General features: G+C 48.5%; 1 protein-coding gene across 1 annotated transcript in view; it reads right to left on the bottom strand.

Annotated features, from left to right (window-relative positions):
- Positions 1-19,711, bottom strand: part of MKX (mohawk homeobox) — a 113,317-nt gene extending 93,606 nt beyond the window's left edge. The window contains exons 1-4 of the mRNA XM_080386033.1: positions 19,411-19,711; positions 17,127-17,286; positions 9,201-9,354; positions 7,650-7,985 (exon numbers count right to left, since the gene is read on the bottom strand). Coding sequence (XP_080242159.1) covers positions 7,650-7,985; positions 9,201-9,354; positions 17,127-17,286; positions 19,411-19,592 — 832 coding nt within the window. The 5' untranslated portion in view covers positions 19,593-19,711. The remainder of the gene's footprint in view (positions 1-7,649; positions 7,986-9,200; positions 9,355-17,126; positions 17,287-19,410) is intronic.
- Between the last annotated feature and the right edge of the window lie 1,908 nt (positions 19,712-21,619).

Below are 21,619 nucleotides of genomic sequence, written 5' to 3'. Positions count from 1 at the left end.
AAGTGAAACTTTTATGGGCTCACCATTCCTTGAAATTTACTGCCCCAGACAGTGAGAAGTCCAGCCCTCGTCCCCCTCCTGCTACTACTCCATCTCACCTGCACCGACTTTCCTGCACCCCATCCCCTCCTGCTCATACTCTGCTGCATGGCGCACAGAATAGTGTGTTAATAAGTGTGACCAAAGACAGCAGTTATTCATGAAGGAGATGATAGATTTCATATGTAAAAGTAATTCACTGGACAAAAAGGAAGGGTTTAGTCCCAGTAATTTCTCTTTCTTCTCCACGCAGGTGCCATGGGTAGTTGTCCTGGTGCTGGGGCAGAGCCAGCATGAGCCCTGAGGAGCAGAATGGGCACATTTTGGCATCAGAGCCTGCACAAGTCTTGCTCACAACCCAGCACCAGGGCGATCTGCCTCCAGCCATGGCTCTGCACTCAAAAATACTTTCCAATCAGTGATACAGAAAGTTAAGTGTGTGATTTCAAAGCCACTCCTGATGGGGTGACAGCACACATCTCTGCCTTTCTGTCTTTGCAAACACTCTTCTTCTGTTTTGTTCCTCCTTTTCTCTCTTCCATGTTTAAAATTGTGCCATACTTTTCATGTTCATTGGCCTACATCCCCTTTCTGGCACAAGCTGATGATCACATTTTGCTGCCGTGTTCCCCGGGTGGGAGAGAGAGCAGACATACCCTCCTCTGTGCCCCCAGCAGCATATTAGGGGCAAGCTGCAGTGGCAGGGCCCTTCTGCATGCATGTCAACGCAGCACAGGGTGGCCAGGCTACAGAGACAACCCATGGGATGCACACCTACTCTCCTGCCCAATGCTGCACCTCGCCATCCCTGGCTGTGGCACCAGGACTGCAGTGCCCAGGGCTTTCTGCTTCTCTGTTTGGGCTGCTGCAATTCCCTATTGTCTCATCTCATTATCTCCCCCCTGAGCCCCCTTCTGCTCTCCCAGTTTGAGTAGTGCTTCCTTTTGCAACACACACAACTGCTCACAGTAGCAGTGCCTGCAGCTGGCTGGCATTTGCAAGGCTGAGGATCCCCTGAATCAGTGCAAAAGCCATGGCAGCTGACACTGGTGTAAGGCAGCATGGAAGCCTACCATTTCTGCTGTAAGAGACCTGCACAGAAATTTGGCTACTGGGGAAAATCCTGCTCAGGCAGTGGAAGGGGAGAAGGAATCCCATCCATTTCACTAAATCAGTTTTCCCAAGCTGTAGTTTCACACACTCTTTAAATACTCCTTAAATTAACTGCTAATTTTCTTACTAATTTCCCTATTATATTCATTACTAGCCATGCAGTCTACAGCTAAAACTGGAAAACAGTCTGATTTACGATCATGTGCTTTTCCATGCACACAATTTCCTGAAACATTCACATTTGGGCTGGCCCCAGATTTTAAGACCGAGCATAATTCTGAAGACGTTTTGAACAATAGAAAAACGTGGATAAACATTACTTTCTTTTTGAACACACACCTTTGCTAAATGAATGAGGCCCAAGGCTTGCCAGGGAACAGCTCGCTGAGGCCTGGAGAACTGGCAAACTCTAAAGAAGAGTATTAAAATATATAGTTGTTAGCCATTGGTGACAGCACCATACATTTTTCCTGCTGTGTCTGAGAGAGGTCTTGGGCAAGTGCAGGGGTCTGCTGCTTTTTTGGCCGCTGCTGCGAATATTTGCATTGGGGAAATTTTAATAGTCTCAGAGAAATGGAGGCGGGCTGCTACACCAGCATGGGCAGTAGCAACCTGTGGCCATGGAAACATGGCTGATCCCCTGATTTTTTTTGGTGTCTCTGATTTTTTGGTCAGATGTTGTCATCTTTTCCATTTCAAATAATTCATGCAAGAACATCTCATTCTCTGTGACGATAAAGCTGTCAGGAGGCCTGAGACGTGCTGCCCTGAAGCAAGTTGACTTGAAGAAAATCCTCTGTGGCCAAACAACTGCCTCGAGCCAGTTTTTACTGAAGTACGCAGAAAATTTGCCATGACATCAACAGAAGCAAAACCAGCAGAGGTGCACACGCACCTCCTCTGCTCCATGAGGTCTCCACGGCAGTTATACCTGAATTATATCCACGTACATGCTGCTATTAGAAGCACATCCGACCCGCACATCGCCCAATCTCCAGAATCTCAAATATTTTGTGTTAAAAAAACAAAAAAGCCCAAAACATTCATAGCCATTTGCATCTGAAAACAGATAAAACAAGGATGCATAGTGTTTGCATGCAGCACCTGTGAGAAAACAAGTACTCTCTTTTCCCCCAAAACTGACTATTAAAAGCAGGGAGCAGAGAGAAATGGCTCAGAAAAGCTAACACTGCCAGGAATGCCGCTTCCCCTCCTGTCCGGGCTGGCTCCAGGCAAAGCCCTCTCCTGCCCGCTGGCAGCCCCTGGGTGCCCAGGCTTCTGGGAGGATGCTCTGCCCCCAGCACCGTCATTGCTCCCAGCCCACCCAGTGCTCTCTTCCTCCATTCCCCCACCTAAGAGGTTGAAACTGCTACCTTTCCACAAAAAAGATTCAGTTTTGATGAAGCACTGTTTTCCAGGGTCATGTCGAAATAATCCTGACCCATTCCCCTTGCAGCTCAAATACTGAGAAACTAAAGGGAATTAAAAAACAAGTTATTTGATTTTTGCTGTTCAAACGGAAAGAAATGCAAAAAGAGAACAAGCAACTTAACTAGCTGGGCGTGGGCAGGATCTTTAAAATTCTCAAGTTTGGGCTATCACATCTGGTATATTAAACCTGACACTGTCCCTATAGTAAAGCCGTTTCCTTTTAATCGTTCTTTAGAAAAAAACAACAGAACAGCAAATTAAATGCAATCCTCTCCTCGGTTCTCAATTCCATGCTATTTCGGTGTTGACGAATCAGGTCATGTAATAATAAAATTCCTGCAGAAATATGATCTTAGCTGTGTAACCTTCAAATTGCAGTTATGCTGCTGTGTGCATTTAATACTGTACTTGACATTCCCCTTTTCCATTTCACTTCTGGATGACATTAGGATCTGCAACAAGGACCTCCTTCAGCTCTCCCAGGTTACCATTTATTTCAAAGTATCCCCAAGGTCTCCAGCACCGTTTAGATCAAACTTGCAAAAGTCACTGGTACTAGCGGTTTTTGTGGGTCCCTCGAGTTGTTTCTGAAAACAGGTTCCATTGTGTTCATATTATGCTTTTAAATTTTATAGCTCATTTTTAAATTACATGTTAATTTCTAAAAATGTTAAATTGTGAGGAAAAGTTGGCAAGGACCACACAAAATCACAGCACTGTTCTGCAGCTTGCACATGTCTCTCTACAGTACTTCTGTGCACGGCTATACCCTTACATTTAAGTGCTCTGTATGAATGTGGGCCTGATCCTGCAGTGTGCCGAGGGTCTCATCAGAGGTGCTCGGTGTGCTGCAATAAATGACCCAGGATCATGCTTTATAAATCACAAACTTTGCAGGATCCAAATGGAAGAAAGAAAGGAAGGTGAGAGGAAAGAAAAAGGCAGTAGTAATGAAAACATCAGTAACAGAGCACACTCCCGAGTATAAATGTCTAAAAATAGGGATCAAACATCTTCAAAAATCAACCAGTCATTCAAGAGGTTTTTTAAAAGCCACCCTCCTCTCCAGGCCTGCGAGTCTTTAGTTTCCTCACTGTTTTTATTTGTTCTGGCTTTTCTACTGTGCTAGGTAACATGCAAAGTAAAATCAAGGGAAATCTGCCTACAGAAAGAAGTTAGAAAACTCCCTGTCCTGCCATTTCATCTCTCTTTCTCTCATTTTAATTTTTGCTTTCATTCACCAAACGCAGCTCACCAGGCAGCGATATCCCAGAAAGTTGGAGTTTTTCATTTCCTTGTGCTATAACGACGCAGAACATTTTGTTCCTGCAGGTGACTGACAACAGGGCACTCGCAGAGCACTGCAGCCTGATTACAGAAAAAGTCAGCATTTTAGTGAGCCGTAAACCAAAGACTGACCTTGCTGCTCTACATTTACATCCAGCCTCACTATAAACATTATTACATCTTTCCCTCACAGGTTTCTGGAGTGCTTGTTGCAGTTGGACTGTTGTTTCTGCACGTGTTTGCACAACAAATACAGATAGGCAAGTCTGGGTTCAGTTATCATGTCACACAGAGAAGCTGCTGTTAATGACAGCATGCCAAGGCATTCATGAAAACTTGTTCTCCAACACGGATTTCTAACTAAACACTGAACCAAGCCTTTTAGTGGTCAGCTGAAGACACGTATTTGACCAGTTATATATATTTATATATTATACCTGCATGAGAATTAATCTGAACTGAAGTCTTCTGCCTTAAGTGAACACATTTGCGTATGTCACATAATAGACATAAGCCTATCAGCTTATGACAGAAACACACACGTACGTGCCATATCTGAGTACAGCTGCACCCTTTCCCGGCCACTCATTCTCCCCGCACCGGCCGCCCACACCGCCTCCCGCAGCAGCTCCCTAGCTCCCCGGGCCATGCTGCCGGGGCGGGACGGGGCGGCCAGCAGCACAGGCACTGCACCAGCCAGGGCATCAGCTCAGGCTTTGCTGCTCCTGCCCCAGCACCAGAGCTGCTTCCCACAAGCTCACAATAATCGTGCGGAGGTACAAAACTCGGCTGCTCTCCCGACAGTCGGTTATATTAGCCTGTCCTTGATCTTTACATGGGATTTCCCAGTTGCGTGAAGCTAGAGCAGCATATGGTCCCGTGTTTATAAGCATGCTAATGACTGAAACAGGAAACTGTACAACCCACTTTCCATATAAACTTTAAACTGCAATTTCTTGTTTTTGTCACTGGACACTGCACTCGTACCGCGTTAATGTGGTGTGGGCTGCTGAGACGCACGTGGCCACGCTGGCCCCAGGTACAAGGCGAGCAAAGTCGCACTGATGTACCTGAAACCAGTGTCCGGCCCGTAACATAAATCAGATTCAGTGAGTAAACTTTCTACTCACATTCTGCTAAGTTGCTTTTACAGGGAAGGACAACAAAGAATATGCTTCAACACCAATTATTGCCTGCTCCTAGGAGCACAGCAACCTTGCCAAATGTTTCTCAGAAATAAAATGTCATCAGTTTTCACTCTGCTTTTTGAAATACTACTCAAAATGACTTCATAAATGAAAACATCTAGGAGTGACTCCACAATTCTGCTTCAACCCCTTTGTGTTAAAAATTAGCTGTTTCACTTAACAAAAATTGCAGCGGGGAGCTCCTTTTAAGTTGTGGCATCTCCCTTAAAAACACACTTGCTGCTTTCAGGAAGGTACGAGTGTTACAGTCAGCCTTACCCTGTTATTTTGCTTAACCAAAAGGGATTACAGAAATTTTTGAGAACACAGATACAGGTTTGCTACACAACTCTATTGAGAACTGCCATCCTAGGCATTCAATTTACAGAGAAAAGAAAAAGGGGAAAAAAAAGTTCTTATTTATCACTTCCTATCTAACAATCATTTGAATAATGTCATCTATTTGTAAACAGATTGCATGAATGCACGGTAACTTGAAAATACCTGCTTTGTTCATGAAGGGCTCAATTCCCACATGTTATAACATCATCAGAAAATCATTAATGGGACTGTAACCTTATAGCTGAAAAAAGCCTATTTGTACATCATATTTCCTAAATGGGCACACATATATAGGAAGGATCGATCAAGCAATGTAGTATGTGCACACAATCTTTTTCTTTCTATCAGCAGGCTACTGCTTGTCTGCTTTGGAAGTGTAAAAAGAATAAAACTTTCCTGAGAGCTGCTGGTGTGTTCTCATCAAAGGCCACAGCACTCCAAAATATTAATAAAGATATTTAAGAACTGGCTTAAATAAGATCTTAAGAGAAGTCCCAGGAATGTTAGTTATTAATTTTAAGGACAAGTATACTGGTTTTTGTCATTCCAGCCCAGCTTGTGAACTCACACAGTTGCAGCGTGCCTGTCTCAGCATTCTCATCAAAGACTCTATTTTTCAGCGCAGCTTGAAACTTGGGAAGAGGAACTTAATCTAGTAGCAAATTTGTTACAATTTTAAAAAAGTCATCATGTACATTTTTAAGTTATGGTATAAAAGTACAGAAGAACAGAAGTTTACATATCTGAGCTGCTGCATCTGTTCTTGAATAACTTAAAAATAAAACTTGGAGGACAATATGCCCATCATGCAGTCCAAATGCATTTATTTGGTATGTTGAAAAAATAAAGCTGAATGAACAGAGTGTAAATTTTGAAACTTATTCACTGTGCTTGCACTATTCTAATCCTGAGGAGATTCTGTTTCTCTATGGGGCTCCCACTCCCCCCTTGGTTATCCCCTGACAACCTGCACACACCAGTGTCCTCCTACCCCCACCAGAGCATTCAGCCTCCTGAAATCCTTGTGTCCCCTCCACAAGGACAAAAAAATCACATGAAATGTGGCAGGAAAAAGAGGGCAAAGGCTGCAAACTTGAGAGCTGCAAAAGTGAGGGACATCTGAACCTGCCTGCCAGGGAAGCCAAGGGGAATAAAGTACTACATCTAAATCTATATTAACTTTAGTGCAAAGCCCTCCAGTACTTTCCATCGATATTCATCCATCCCAAAAGCGATGCTGCCTGCCTTCAGTGTGATCCCTGGCACAATAACTCCCTAAGAAAGGCCCCCGGACAACGCAAAGGACTGCTATGGGTGGAAACTCTGAGATGCTAGCAGAGACGTCCAGAACTTGGAATGCAAAGCTTCATTTTTTTCAAAGATAAGGGACTGCTTTTGCCTTACGTCCCCAAAGAAATACAGAACAAGCTTCGTAAGAGGAGCCTTGCAGCATGTCCTGCCCCACAGGGACCTAAGCACGTCCTGATCTTGTCTCAATTTACAGCAATTTACTGGTGTGAACCAGGCAGTCCCATGTGCTTTCCTCTGTAACACAGCAGAGGATACAAATCATGCTTTTATGTTTTTATTGAGAAGATTAAAATAGTAAACTATGTGTAACCCTTCAAAAAACATTAAACCAAGGTATTTAGTGGCCAAGTCTGTGGCTCCTTAGCTCAGTGCACTGTGTCTGGAGAGCAGCGCAGAGACTGGTGTAAACAATCTATGTATTCCTAAGGGATGCATGAGCACCAAAGGGCCACGTGCTGGACAAGGCACTGAGGACAGAAAAGGTGCGGTACAACAGGGAAAGGTGTTCATGTGCACTCCATCACAGGGCATATGGCTCATGTAAGTGCCACAAACAGCCACCTTGAAATTTCAAAGCCCTCCTCCTCCTCCCAGCTGGGGCCACGGAGAACTTTAGTCCCCCTCTAGTCCTCCCTTACCCTGAAGAGCTTTCTATTTTAGGCTTGTCTTACTGCTGACAAAAGCGGCCTGTAAGTGTCATTTCAAAAATCAGCCCCATGACTCCATTCAAAAAGCAAACCAGTTTCATTAGCAGTCATTAACAGCATTTACCTTCAATACCGAAGGTAGAATTTCTTCAGTGAATAAAAGGGTGGAGAGGAGCTACCCTCTCATACGAGACGATGGGCAGGAGTTATCCACTGTCATAAAAGGCACAATCAGGTGACACTTTCCACCAAAGCTGGCTGTATTAGAAATGATACAGAAAGAATCCCTTACCTGTCCGGTAGACAAAATTGCCTTCTGTCTCTGATGATGACGGAGACACCAATTCTTCCTCAAATTCATTGGAACTAAATGAACCAGAGTGATTCCTTTGCCTTGTTTTTTCCATCATAGCTGCATTAGTAGCCATGACATGTCTCAATGAGTCATTTAGGTAACGATTCAATAAGCTGCTTTTGTATTTGGGGGGTGACACATAATCCTCATTGGCACTTGTTTCTGGTCTCACTCCTGCTTTTATTACTGAACCTTCAGTTTTAATCACAGTGTGATGAACTGGTTTGTTATATCCCCCTTCATTCATATGGTTTCTTGGAGGATTTTCTCCATCTGAAGACAAAAGAACAAAGATACCGTAATACATCAAATACCTAATATTGAACAAGAGGCTTTCTCTACAGGTTTTAAATTGCTATAAAGATAACTAAAACTAGACAATAACTTTAGACTTCAGCATTAGACAATGATTTTAATTTTCTTCTGTTCACACATTTCTCACAGTAGTTCCCAGGGTTCTCAGATGTTCCAGCTATTCCAAATTAATTAACTGTAGAAAACAGTCTCTGAGTCTAATTTGTTCATGAGCAACACAAGGCAGATAGAAAAAAAAAAAGAGAAGTGCCCTAGATCAATGATAAGCATTTTAAAATCCGTGTGAATAAACTGAATTCTTGCTATCATAACCTGAAATTTGGGCCCCCTGAATACTATAGCATATTTAAGTGTATTAAACTATATTATTTTAATTGTCCTGCAACTGATCTTTTAAAGGGAAGTGCATACCAAAGAAATTTGAGTACAAACTGAAATTGGGACAAAGCTAATTGAAACTGAGTACAAACTGAAACAAATTCTTCTAAAAAGTCATACAGGTTTCTGACAATGTTCTGTAGCATTTGTTCCTGTCAATGTATCTCCCTGTCAAAAATGACTAGAAAAAGTACCCATGTACATAATTAACACAAATGTTCTATTAAAAAACATTGGGTGCTATTTAAAAAATTCCTCCATTTGTTACTTTGGATAAGAAAGAGAATTTCAGTGCACCTTTTAAGGACAACATTTGCTGGCAAAATACATACAATAGATAACAATAATATCCTGTTTACCATATAATAAGCTCCACTGAAGTTAATCAGATTGTCTTGTTAATGATACGATATTGCTATAGCCCTTCCATCAAGGAAAGTAAAAGTCAAGAGGTCTCCTATTTCCTTAAACCAAGAAATATAACCAATTTTTTCCTTTAACACAGATTAAAGGAATAGTCTCATAGAATCTAATGAACTAACAATTATCTTTCTACTAACAGTGTTATACAAATATTTGCTAGGCAAATAACATGCAATCAGGCTGTCACCCCAATTCACCAGTAACACCATCTCGCTTTGCAAGGCTGCATTGTAAAAAGGCACCTAATTCACAAAATAGTAAAGGCAGAGCCACTGAGTGTTTTGTGAGAAATCAGAGCTAACTTAAGAGTGCCTGATACTTTCAAAATATATTTTAATTGGTTTAAAACTGATAAAAAGAGCATCAACAGACCTTCAGAGCATGAGTCATCACTGCTCACGCTGAGTCGTTCAGCATTTCCTTGAACATATTTGTTGTACAGTTTTATTCGTAACGCCCAGCTAAGATCTGGTTGCCTGACAGTATTCTTCAGGCGACGTCTTGCATTGGCAAACCAGTTTGAAACCTGCATATAAATGAATGTATTAGTTTTCCTTGAAAATTACGCAAATAAACAAAACTAACCCATAGAGTTTTCACGAGTTTTATGTATGCCCTAAGAAAATGGCAAACAAGGGAAACATGAACAGAAGCCCACGAAACTACCACTGAGCAGAGCAGGAACCTCAGACGAGGCAGCAGGTTCAGGCTTCCCATGTTTCACAAGTGTTAGCAAACCCTCATTATAAACAAGGTTTTAAATAAGGTATCCCAAAATACTCATTTTAGATCAATCTTTTCTTTTATTATTTTAAAGATAATGCCCTGAATTTTCAATATGAACCTTCAATATATTACTAACATCCTAAATTAAAACTAATAGCTGATGTTTGGTAATTTGCCTTTGACATTTACGTAGGCTACAATAAGGCTGCTTAACAGAAAAACTCATTCTGAATTTGGTTATATAAAAGCCAAAAATTCTCCCTCGTGCTTTATCAGTACTCCAAGTCTGACAGGTAGTGGGTATCAGGAAAGTCTTACACAGAATGAAATGTACTTTGAGTCACTGCAGAAATCAACCATATGCTCTACAGAGCAGCAGCTTTTATGAACTCTTTCTGTTGTGGAAATGCTAAAAACCAGTGAAGACGCAGATTCCTCACCAGGTGACTACTAAACAGGAGGCTGGCTTATCTTCCTTCTCTGCTGCAGAGCATTTTCCAGCTTGACATTGCAAAATGGATACAAGTTAGTACCCTTCTAGCATACAGGGTCACCACAAAGTCAGGCTCAAACAGAAGGATTCACATTGCTTTAGGCACCAAGGGAGCCGAAGGGGCACAGTACAGTCTTCTGTGCCAGCAGTGCTAATCAAACCACCAAATGTTATGTATGTATGTACTTGCAGCGACTTTGCATTAAAGCACATCTGAGAAAATGCTGGCCTTGATTCTACCATAACTTAAAAATACATAAAATAGGAAATACTGATACTGACAGAATGACCTTACCATAACCTTATTACGAGCAAGAGCACAGGCAAGCTACCTACATCTAACAATATTTGTTTAATGATAAATCAGGTCTTAAAAATGCTATTTACTTCTTGCAGGAGTGAGTGTATTTTGACATGACCTCTGCAAGCAGGAGGCAGAGCAGCATTACTTGCAAAGGAGAATGTAAAGAATGTCAGGAGTCTATAGCCCCACTCACATCTTTATGTTGTGAGAGTGCACAGTGAGGAAGCTGGAGACCTGCAGCCATATTCAGATCTGGGAACAATCACACCATTTAATTTATGCTAACCTGCAAAGCAAGCTAACACATGTTTTATCAGTACATGCTACCCCACCTACTAAAGAGCCAAACTGTAGACCTCAGTGTTGGATTTTAGCCCTAGTTTTGTCATCTGTCTATTGTAGCTAAGGTTCTTTAAATCACATAGTATTTGGCCAATTATTCTGGATCGATAGTCTCTTCTAGGGCGATTATGAGAAAAATAAACCCTATTTGCTTAAATGAAAAACAAAACTTCAGTTCAGAACTCCACTCAGAACCTAGCAGTAGCACCTTAAGCCTGTCACTTTGATTTTACTTGAAATCACATTTACATGAAACAGGGTTCCACCGAAAATACAGTGAGCCCTGGATCAGCGCTCAGGCGCCAAACATGTAACTTTACAAACCATGTCGTTTACTATGACAGGTTAGAAGACCAAAACTGTAGCTGGCAGAAAAGAGTGAGTAGTTTTCATTCTCTTCCAAGGCTACTTGTTTATATTCGTCATATTGACAGAGCAATCATTATAGTAAACCAGAAAGGGTGGGCTGGAATCCATCCACTCTCTAATGCCATTAACAAATGCACTGCAGACGGCTCAGCTGAAGCAGCAGTCACCTGGCTGCTGCATGATTTAGTGTAACTCTGAAATCAACTGTGCAATGACAGAGATGGATGAGTCCAGGGTCCCACTGAACAGTATAGCAGTTACTGCAGTGTCTTACAAAACTGACAGCTTTCTAACCTCTCATGAGAAAGACTTCATTATGCTCCATTTCATTGCATATTGAAATATTTCATCAGTGAAGTGCCATGTACAGAAAAGAAAGATAGGGTAGTATAAGTGTGACTCATACATAAAAGCAATTAAATTTAGCAGGAGTGATTTTTGCATGGTACTCTTGGTTTATTTTGGGCTCATTCTACCCATGCCAGTGCTTTGCTTTCTGCATATCAATACGAAAAGATGAGTCATATTTTAAGACTTCTGCTATGAGAAGAGGAAACAGTAGTATTTGATCATTATCTCATAATGAGATAAATGTATTGCGCCCTGTCTTCGTGCTCTTTATGGAACACATCATCTTGAGTGCCATCATGTGGCATGTGCAGGACACCCAGTCAGTGTGGGTTTATGAAAGGCAGGTCATGCTTGACTAACTTAGTCTCCTTCTATGACAAGGTGACCTCCTTAGTGGATAAGGGAAAAGCTGTGGATGTTGTCTACCTGGAGTTCAGTAAAGCCTTTTAAATCATTTCCCACAGCATCCTCCTAGAGATAGTGGCTGCTTATGGCTTGGACGGGCATGCTGTTCACTGGGTAAAAAATTGGCTGGACAGCCTGGCCCAAAAAATGGAGTCAAATCCAGTTGCTGGCCAGTCAGAAATGGTGTTCCCCAGGGCTCAGTACTGGGGCCAGTTCTGTTTGATACCTTTATTAATGATCTGGACAAGGAGATCAAGCGCACCCTCAGTCAGTTTGCAGAGGATAACAAGCTGGGGGAAATGTTGATCTGCTGGAGGGCAGGCAAGCTCTGCAGGGGGCTCTGGACAGGCCCGACTGATAGGCCAAGGCCAACTGTACGCGATTCAAGAAGAAGTACCGCGTCCTGCATTTGGGTCAAAAAAACCCCATGCACAACCCCCAGCAGCGTTCTACTGGCTGGGGCAGAGCGGCTGGGAAGCTGCCGGGCAGAAAAGGCCCTGGGGGCGCTGGCTGATGGCCGGCTGAACACGAGCCAGCGGTGTGCCCAGGTGGCCAAGGTGGCCCAGAGCATCCTGGCCTGTATCTGAAACAGTGTGGCCAGCAGGACAAGGGCAGCGATCGTCCCCTTGTACTCGGCACTGGTGAGGCCGCACCTCGATCCTGTGTTCAGTTCTGGGGCCCTGACTAGGAGACAGACACATATGTGGAGCGTGTCCAGAGAAGGGCAACAAAGCTGGTGAAGCCATAAACTTGGCAGTGATAGATTAACAGTTGGACTTGGTGATCTTACAGGTCTCTTCCAACCTGAACAATTCTATGATTCTATGATTATGAAAGAACCTGAAGTCAGCATTTACAACATAAGCTCCCTGCTAAAGCACAAAGCAGCAACTCACTCCAGGAACTCCTACCCAAATGCAATTACAACCAGGCCCATTAAAGATGAAGAGAAGTTAGACAAATTCACTTCAGAGATTTTTAGGCTAGATCTATGGTGTGGTATCTCTGGGTGCTTTCCTGCTCTTGGCCACTGGTGTATGGTGCTCGAAAAACCTGATCTCTAAGACATCAAGAGATTCAACATCTCTCCCACTCTTCAGTCTTGGACAACCTCCAGGTGTGTGGACTGGAAGAGGCTGCATGGCCACAGGCTGTACCAGACAGCACGTTCACCCTGAACTCCAGCCACAATCTGGGTTATTACAAGCTATTCCTAGCTCCTTTAAAGCCAAGGATGCTTTCGTCACCAATTTCAACCAGCCCCAAATGTTACCTTGTGTATCCATGTGGTGTTTAAAAAGTTGCATGCCTATTGCTGTGTCCCACGCACTACAAGTGCCAGTTTCCACCACACTTAAGCTATTACAAAAAGAAACAACGAAAGCTGCCAAAAGCCATCCATCCTTTATCACGGTCCCAAGTTACACTACCGTGACCTCCAAAAACAATGAAAAAAAAACCAAACAATGATTTACATACAAGCCAGTGGGAAATTTTTTTTCTCAGAAACTCCCCAAAGAACTAAGTATCTTGAAAAAACACATGATGAAACTCATTATTCTTGTAAAGTAACAATCATGTAGCTCTTCAAGAAGTAAAAAGACAAAACCCAAAGAGAACAACAATGGATGTGCTCTCCAGCATTCGTATTTTTCAGCAGCTCAACCATTCCCAAAGAGCATCAAGTACTTATATCGGCATCGTGAAATATTGTGCCTCTGGCTTTACTTCTGAAGAGATTCTTCAATCTTATTGTAATTTGTTCTGCTTCACTGCTTAAGAGTGGTCAAAATTTCAGAAAAGGAACCAAAATCAATCGGTTCTCCTCCTCCAGTAATCCAGATATGCCTTTATGAATCTGAATGCTATTAAATCCATAGCAGCACATGACCAATATATTAATCCTAGTATAGCAAAAAACTTCTCTTCAACAATATGGCCATTCATATTTCTTTCTGGAAGGAATATACAACCATTTTTCTTTTTTATTTCACAGGAACATCTTAACCAAAATTTAAAATAAAATAAATCAAGCACTGTGGTAATAATACAAATGAAAATGTAGCATATTAATAGCATATTAATAGGACAAATTATTGGATTCTGAATTGGAATCTAATTGGAGTAAAACATAAAATGCCTTTTCAAACTATATTGCTTTTTTGGTTTCCTGCTTTGGCAGTTGGGGAAGAAACTTTGGACTGTTGGACTGAAAGCTGCAATAACATTTGCTTTGATGACTCCCGAAGACCTTGTTGGCCTGCTCAGGAATAAGTCAGCCCAGAATTTGCCCCAGGTTTTGCTACTACTTATTAAGAAGCATGATGATTTATGACTCCCGAGAAATCCTGCCTCCCTGAAAGGGTTTGACTTTCCTTCTGCAGAGCTGCTGGACGTGCAGCTGGAACTGCCGATTTGCCATCCCACTGCACCCAGGAACAGGGGGTGAAGCCAAAGTATCAGTGAGGTAGAATAAATTCATTTAAAATCAGCCAACTGGGTGATAACAAAACTAACAAAAAAAAGTTGTGGAGAATCTGACATGCAGATACTGTCCTAGTAATAACAGCAGAAAATAGGGCTCACCTCCCTGCCTCATAGAAGGGTTGGTTTTATCTATGCCACAGTCCTGCAAAAGCTCCCTTGGACAGATGGTACGTGCTGGAATAAGGTTCAATAGACAAAAAAAAAAAGCACGTGGAGAAGAGTTACAGCTATATTATCAATATTACTGTGACCAACATCATCTTCCAGGCAGCTGCTGAAGACCTTTTTCAAGGTCAGCAGTCAGGTGAAAAAAAAAAACAACCCCGACCATTCATTCCCTAAACAGCATTTTGGCAGAAACTCAAAGGGATTTTCAACAGTATCTTTTGCCTTCCCTAGGGCTTCCAACAACAAGGCGTCAGCACACGAGGGATGCTGAGAAGAGGTAACAGCTGTCAGCAGACAACAGCCTCCACAGGAGTGGAAAGCTGTGGGGGCAAGTGCACATTCCCGCCAAGAGCAAACGCCATGGGACAGCACTGAGAAATGGAAGAAGAGTCGGAAATATGAGACAGGTCAGTGAACATGAAGGCGTGTAACCCGGAGAAAACATCATACACTGATTCCTGGTTCTCCAACAATGTCTGGTGTTACTAGATTAGAAAAGCAGTCACAGGGGACCCTGGCTGATGCTTTTGCAAAGTGCCCCTCCTGGGACAGAAACAAAGCTTTCCAACAGATACCACAGCCCAGTCCTGAGCCTGTTCTTGGTTACACCACTCAGCCTTTGGGGAAGCTATTTCAGATGTACCCAGTGTGACTGAGATCACAGCCTGGCGCTTTCTCTCTCACTCTCATTTGATCTGGATTACAGTCTTGTTCTTTCTGGGCATCCAAAAAGTAGATGTGGGGTGTGTGTTGTTTTGTTCTTCCAGGCTCAGGAATTACTGCTGGTGCCAGACATTATGTATTTACCTCTCGTACAGATGCTATCATATTCCTGGATTAAAAGAGCATTGCACTCAAATGATGGAAGAAACATCTGGGGTTTCTTTTTGATGGTGTGCTTCTGTAGATGAAGATAGATGTGCTGGTTTGCACAGCTCTTTCAAATATTATAGTTCACAGAAATAAGGCTGGTCAAATACCTCTTCAGCATAAAGCTACTGGAGTCGTGGGGGTCTAACAGAGATAAATGTAGCCCTGCATGATTCTTTTAAATTTTATTCTACACCTTAAGTAGACTGTAAAACTCTCTGGAGCACTGGCCATGTCTCACTTGGTGCTTTTATAGAGGATAGCGCAGCATATCCCACCAGGATTTATCAAAGCTGCCACGAGAGAAATACTGCAAAAATCCACCAGTTTTTTCCCCTTGTCTGTTCATTCTGAGGCAATTATAAAAGAACAGGACAAGTCCTCAAGACTTCATTAATGTGAAAGTATCCCAAAATATATTCTGGATGTATGTTTTAAATCTCATGTAAAAATACAGGAATATTCTAAAAGCCACAGCCTAATAAACTACTATCAAATTGTGGCATTGAATGGATAGTGCTTATGCAATCATATTTTTAAAAGTCTGAGCAAACCTTTCATGTATATTTTTTAAAAGCAAGAGAAGTTGTTTTAACTATATCTTCCAGTTACAACTGGCATTTTCTGAGACATTAATATTATTTTTGTCAAAGTTGTAGTGTTTTTTGTAGCGCAATAGTTTCACAGAGAGGTACTAAAGTGTAAAAGTTTCCCATTTTTCCATTACTAGGATCAAAGTTCATAGCAGAGGCTTTTTTGAAGGAGCACTCAAAATAATAATGCTGAATTACCACCTTCTTTTCCTAGTACTTCATGTTATTTTGATATCTTCACGTCCTTTGCAAAGTGACACATAATGTGTTAGGCAGAGCACTGAGGACTCAATCCTGCAAACACATGTGTTTCATTTTATGCACCTAGCAGTAGCTTGCAGTAAGGAAATTAGATTATTCACAATGCATAAATCTTTGCAGCATCCAGACCTGAGATAGCATCACTCAGCAACCGATAGCATTTAACCACGTATTTCAGTAGAGTGCCAGATGGCAAAGAGAACAAAGAAGTAAGATTTATAAACATTTGCAGCCAGCTTTATGCCTCTTACTGCAATGCAACTGCCAGTCATTTCAGGGCAGTTATACCTGAGAGCAAAACAACTACTCCCCATGTCTAATTACACTATAATGATAATTTCTGCAAGATGGTGAAGCACAGTCACTGCACGTTGAGCCACAGCACACAGTGGGCATCACAACACGAACGTCTGTGCAACAGGTGATGATTATCATCAAAACAATGTCACCGTTTCCATTCTATCCCATTTTCAAAAAGGAAAAGAGTAGCTCCCTACAACTTCCTCAACAATTCCTATTCTGTGCTGAAATCTCCCATGACTGATTTTTTTTTTTTACCTGAAGATTTTTAAAGACTACGCAAAAATCTTTCCACTGTATTTACAAGCAAGATTAAAGAATGAGGACATCTTTTCCTAGGAGGGAAAGCACACACTTTTGCCGATTGCCTTTAGCGCTTCCCCAGCCAGGATAGCCCAGATGTAGGAATTCCTGTTTGGGGGACACAGCCCTGCTGAAGGGGGAGCCCCGGGGAGGGCAGAGCGAAGGATGCGCACAGGACCCTGCGGGATGCACCGATGCCTCCGCCGACCCCCAGCGCTGCCTCTTGCTCAGCTCACAGAGGGGCTTCGGCTGATGCTGCCCCTGTCCCTCCCGTCCACGAAACGCCCGACAGCAGCCGCCGGAGGTGGGGCTGGGGATTCCCTTACCTGCACCAGGGTCATCTGGGAGCCGAGGGCCAGCAGAATCTTCTCGGTCTTGGTGGGGTAGGGGTTGTCGCGGTGCTTGTAGAGCCACTGCTTGAGCGGCCGCGCCATGTCCTGCAGCGCCTGCCGCTTGTGCCGCACCTTCCCGCCGCTCTGCCGCGCCCTGCCGCGGAGAAGGGGCGCTGAGAGCCGCGGCCGGGGCGGTGGGCACCTCCCCGGTGTCCCCCCCCGTCCCCGGGCACGGCGCCGAGCTCCCCTGAGGGGCCGCCGCTGCGGGTGCAGGAGGCGGGCAGGGATGCGTGCCCTGCCCGGGGGGGGACCCTGCTCGGGGGGTGCCCCAGCCCCGGGGTGCCCCCTGCCCGGGTCTGGCCCTGCGCGGGGGGGTGCGCCCTGCGCGGGGGGAGCCGACCCCCATCCTCGCGGGGTGCTCGGGGACTCCCCACGGCCGCCACCCCCGCCCCGGGCCGGCTGCTCGGGAGAAGGCGGTGCCCGCGGCTGGCCCGCACCGCCGGTGGAGGGGCTGGGGGAGAGGACCCGGCGCCGGCCCGGCCGGATCCACCGCGGTGGTTTCAGCAGGGCAAGGGCTCCGCCGGTGCGGGGTCTGAGTATCCCGATGCGTTCGGTGCTCGGCATCTGCCGGGCGTGTGCTCGCTCTGCTTACAGAGGGGCTTCCCGGGGGGCCAGGGCCCGCCTCGCACGGCCCCGCCGCGCACCGGGCGCAGCCGGGAGCAGAGAGCTACGGCTGCGGGCTGCCCCGGCCCCGCGGCCGAATTTATTTGCCAGTTACGCTGAGCGGTACCCGCGGCATCGGGCACCTCCCGGCTCATTTCCCAGCGAGGAGCCGGCGGCGAGGAGCGCTCCCGGCAGCGGCGGCGTGCCCGCTCCCCAGCGCCGCCGGCAGCCGCGCCGAGCAGCGCCCAAAGCCCCACACGCCCGCCGGGGAAAAGAGGTTAACGGGGGCAGTGAAGCTCGGGGCCCGCTAAAAAAAACAGGAAAAGAAAACGGTGTTTCTTTGTGAAAAACGGTCCGGAACAGAAAGCGAGTGAACGAAGCCGGAGGAACCAGGAGGAAAACCCGCCGGGCGGGCAGCGCGGCGCGGAGGCTCCGGGCGGCGGCGGCAGGGGGCGCCACGGCGCCGTGCCGAGACGGGCCGTGCCGTGCCGGACCAGGCCGAGCCGCGCCGGGCCGTGCGGGCCCGCGCCGGGCCGAGAAGAGCCGAGCCGCGCCATGCCCTGCCGGCCGCGCCAAGCCATGCCGGGCCGCGCCGAGCCGGGCCGGGCCGAGCGACCGCGGCCGCTGCCTCGTCCAAGGCTCCCTCGGCAACCCAGCTCCGCCGCGGTCGGCTGCTGATAACATTTCGATGAAACATAAACCTGCGTCCTACCAACCAGCACCGCCGTTAAAAGTACGAGCTGATGCAATCGTTAAGGTGGAAATTCGGCAGTAAAAACAGCTCCTCGGGACTCCTCGGTTTCGGTGCCTCCTGACCGTGCTCCTTAGTCTTTGCTTTGTAAAGCTGACCTGAAATGTCTGGCCCGCGCTCGCCAGTTCAGCCGTTCGAGCTGACACCGCGCCGGAGCTGACACGTCCTCTCACCGCCTCCTACTTCACCTGTTCCAGCACACACAAAAAATCAGACGCAGACGGTTCTGCCTCAGCTGCCTTTTTAGCAAAACCGACGCTAACAACACCCTGCCCGGCCCTCGCCTGGCACCGCGCTAGTCCGCTCTAACTCCCATCCCAGGGAATGCACCGACAGCGCAGCGTCTTCCCGGCCGCTCGCCCAGCGCGCTGCGAGCCGGCCGAGCCGGCGGGGCAACTGCTGGGGGCCCCGCTGCGCCCGCCCGCCTTAGCCCCGGCCGCGAACCGGCTGCCCCGGCCCCGCCGCCGCTCCGACCCGCGGTTTCACGCGTTCCGCCTCGCGCCTCCGTCTTGGGGGCTTTAATTACATGAAGCGCCCGACCAAACCGGACGAGCCCCGGTTTCCCCGGTTTGTTTGTGTTTCGAGGCAGAGAGGGGGAGGTCAAACACCGCCGGACAGGAGCGCTCTTGTCTGGCACATTCCAGCCCAATCGGACGCCTCTGCATCACCTATTACCGGAATTTCCCGCCGTGGCTGCGGAGTAAGAGTCCCAGAGAGTACGGACCCGGGGTGTGGGGGAGGACCCATCTAGAAACCCGTCTCTCAACCCCAAACCGGCTACGCGGCTGCCGGGAGCGCCGGCAGTGGCATGCAGGGCCGCCCCGCGGAGCCGGTGCGCGGCGCGGAGACGAGCGCACGGCATACCCCGTCCGCCGGTTGCGCAGGCTGAGGCTCTCCTTGATGGACGGGCTGTCGGGGAGCAGCACCTCGGCGTGGTGCGGTCCCTCCACCACCCCCACGTAGGGCCGGCCGCTCCGCTCCCGCTCCTTGGCGTCCTCCTCGAAAAGCACCTGGCCGCTGAGCTTGCTGAAGACGATGGTGTTCATGGTGGGGGGCTGGGGGCCGCCGTCGGGCTGGCCGCCGGCTCCGAGGTGCGGGGGCTCGCTCTGCGCTGCGGGGAGGCGGCAGCGGTCACCGGGCAGCCGCGCCGAACCGCCGAGACCCGCCCGGCGCGACCGGCGGGGGGGGAAGCGCGGAGGCACCGGGCGCCGCCTGCCCACCCACCGGGGGAGGTGGGGGGCTGCCCGCCCCTCCCACGGCTCGGCCCGGTCCCACGCCCCCCCCCCCCCCCAGCCCGCTCCCGCGGCCCCCTCGGCCCGGCCCGCTCCCACGGCCCGGCCCGCTCCCACTCGCACCTCGCCGCCAGCCTCCGCCGCGCTGCTCGCACCGTGTCGCAATAGTTCGGAGCGCGGGTTTTCGGTTGGTTTGGTGTTTCTCTCTCGCTTGCGCTCTCTCTCTCTCCTTTTTTTTCCCTTTTCCCTTCCCTTCCCCTCCCCTCCCCCCGGAATGATTTTCCCCTTCCCCCTCCCCAAACGGGGAGGGAAACAAATTGTTTTTAACGACCACCAAATGCGCAAAGCCGGCGCCCGGAGGCACTGCCGCCGCGCAGCCACTCACACTGTCGGGACCGCCGCTCCCCATCCCCCCGGGGGGGGGGGCACCGCCGGCGAGAGGACCCCAGCAGCCCCTTCAAGGGCACGGGCCCCGCCCGGGCAGCGCGGCATCGGGGGGCGGTGCGTGGAGGGGCGGTAGGAGCCCGGCGAGAGGCAGCCGAGGGGGAGGCAGTGCACGGCTGGGCAGTCCCCGGTGTGCATGGGGGGGTCCCCCGGGAAAGGCAGCTGAGGGCACCGGCTGGGGTTGGGCTGCCCGCGGCAGCGACCCCCGTCGGGGGCGCGGGATGGGCGAGGGGCACAGCCGGCGCGGCGGCGGCGGTGCTGGCAGCCGCAGCCCTCAGCCGCTCATTAATGCTGGCGTTTAATGAAGCTGGACCGGGCAACATCTCCCCCAACTCTTCTCCGTCTCCCCTTGTGGGTCGTCGTCCCGTGTCCGTGTCCCGTCCGTCCCCCCGTTCGCCTCCCCTTACAAGGATTATAAATTAGACCGCAGTCAGAGCCGGAGGCAGCCTGCTCGCTTTAGCATCCTCGCTCCTGCGGACACACGGTGCTCCGCCGCCGGCGAGGTCTGCGGGCGCCCCCGGCCCGCTCCCACGGATGTGCCCTGGCCCCCCCGGCTCCCCCGGCCCTGCATCACCCGCCGCCCTGCGGCGCAGCAGCCCAGTCCCGGCAGCGCCGGGCTTAACATTTCGGTTACTGTGCGCAGAAACGAAGAAGATGGCCACAGTCAATATTGACAAGGATGTAATTCAGACGTTACTTGACCGCCGCGGGTGAGCGGGGAGCAGCCGTCTGCGCCCGCGGGCCCGGCGGGACGTGCGCGGCGCGGACCCCCGTGAGCGCTCCCCCACGCCCTCGAGGGCACCTCGCTTCCCCGTGGGCTGCTTGTCCCCGTCCTTGTCCCCGCAAGCCTGACCCCAAAGGACCCGAGCCTGCATAGCCGCTGCGGGCTTTATCCCGTCCCCTCTCCATCATCCTGGCCTCGTCCCTTCCCGTCCTGCGGGGCCGCGGAGGCCCCCGCGAAGGCAGTACGCGGTTCTCCGCGGACCTGGGCGCCGGAGCGGCGGGGACAGACGGGCTGGGGGCTGCCGCCTTCCCGGCCCCGGGGCAGCGGCGGGGGCAGGTACCTGCTGCGGGCGCGCTCGCTCCCGTCTGCGGCGGGGCGGCTCCCGCCCCCGGGCACCCCCGCCCGCCCGCCGCGTCCCCCCTCCCGGGCTCTGCCAGACCGTTTCTGACCCGCCATGGGGTGCTCTCTGCGACCTAGCCCCCTCCCTGCACCGCTCCGTGACGTCATGGCCGCTCTTTGCGACGTCACACAGCCACACATGTCCGGGAAGGGGGCCCGTGGAAGAAGTGCACCCTGGCGTCAAGGACCACCCACCCTTATGGGTATGATTTCTCCGCTTGCTGAAGGGAACCAGAAGGGAGGGTGGGGAAGGGCAATGTGCTGAAGGCACCCT

The sequence above is a fragment of the Falco punctatus genome (genome assembly GCF_963210335.1).
Source record: "Falco punctatus genome assembly, chromosome: 4".
In the NCBI taxonomy this organism is placed as follows: Eukaryota; Metazoa; Chordata; class Aves; order Falconiformes; family Falconidae; genus Falco; species Falco punctatus.
Note: the sequence above shows the minus strand (reverse complement) of the source record. Positions and strands in the feature narration are given on the sequence as shown.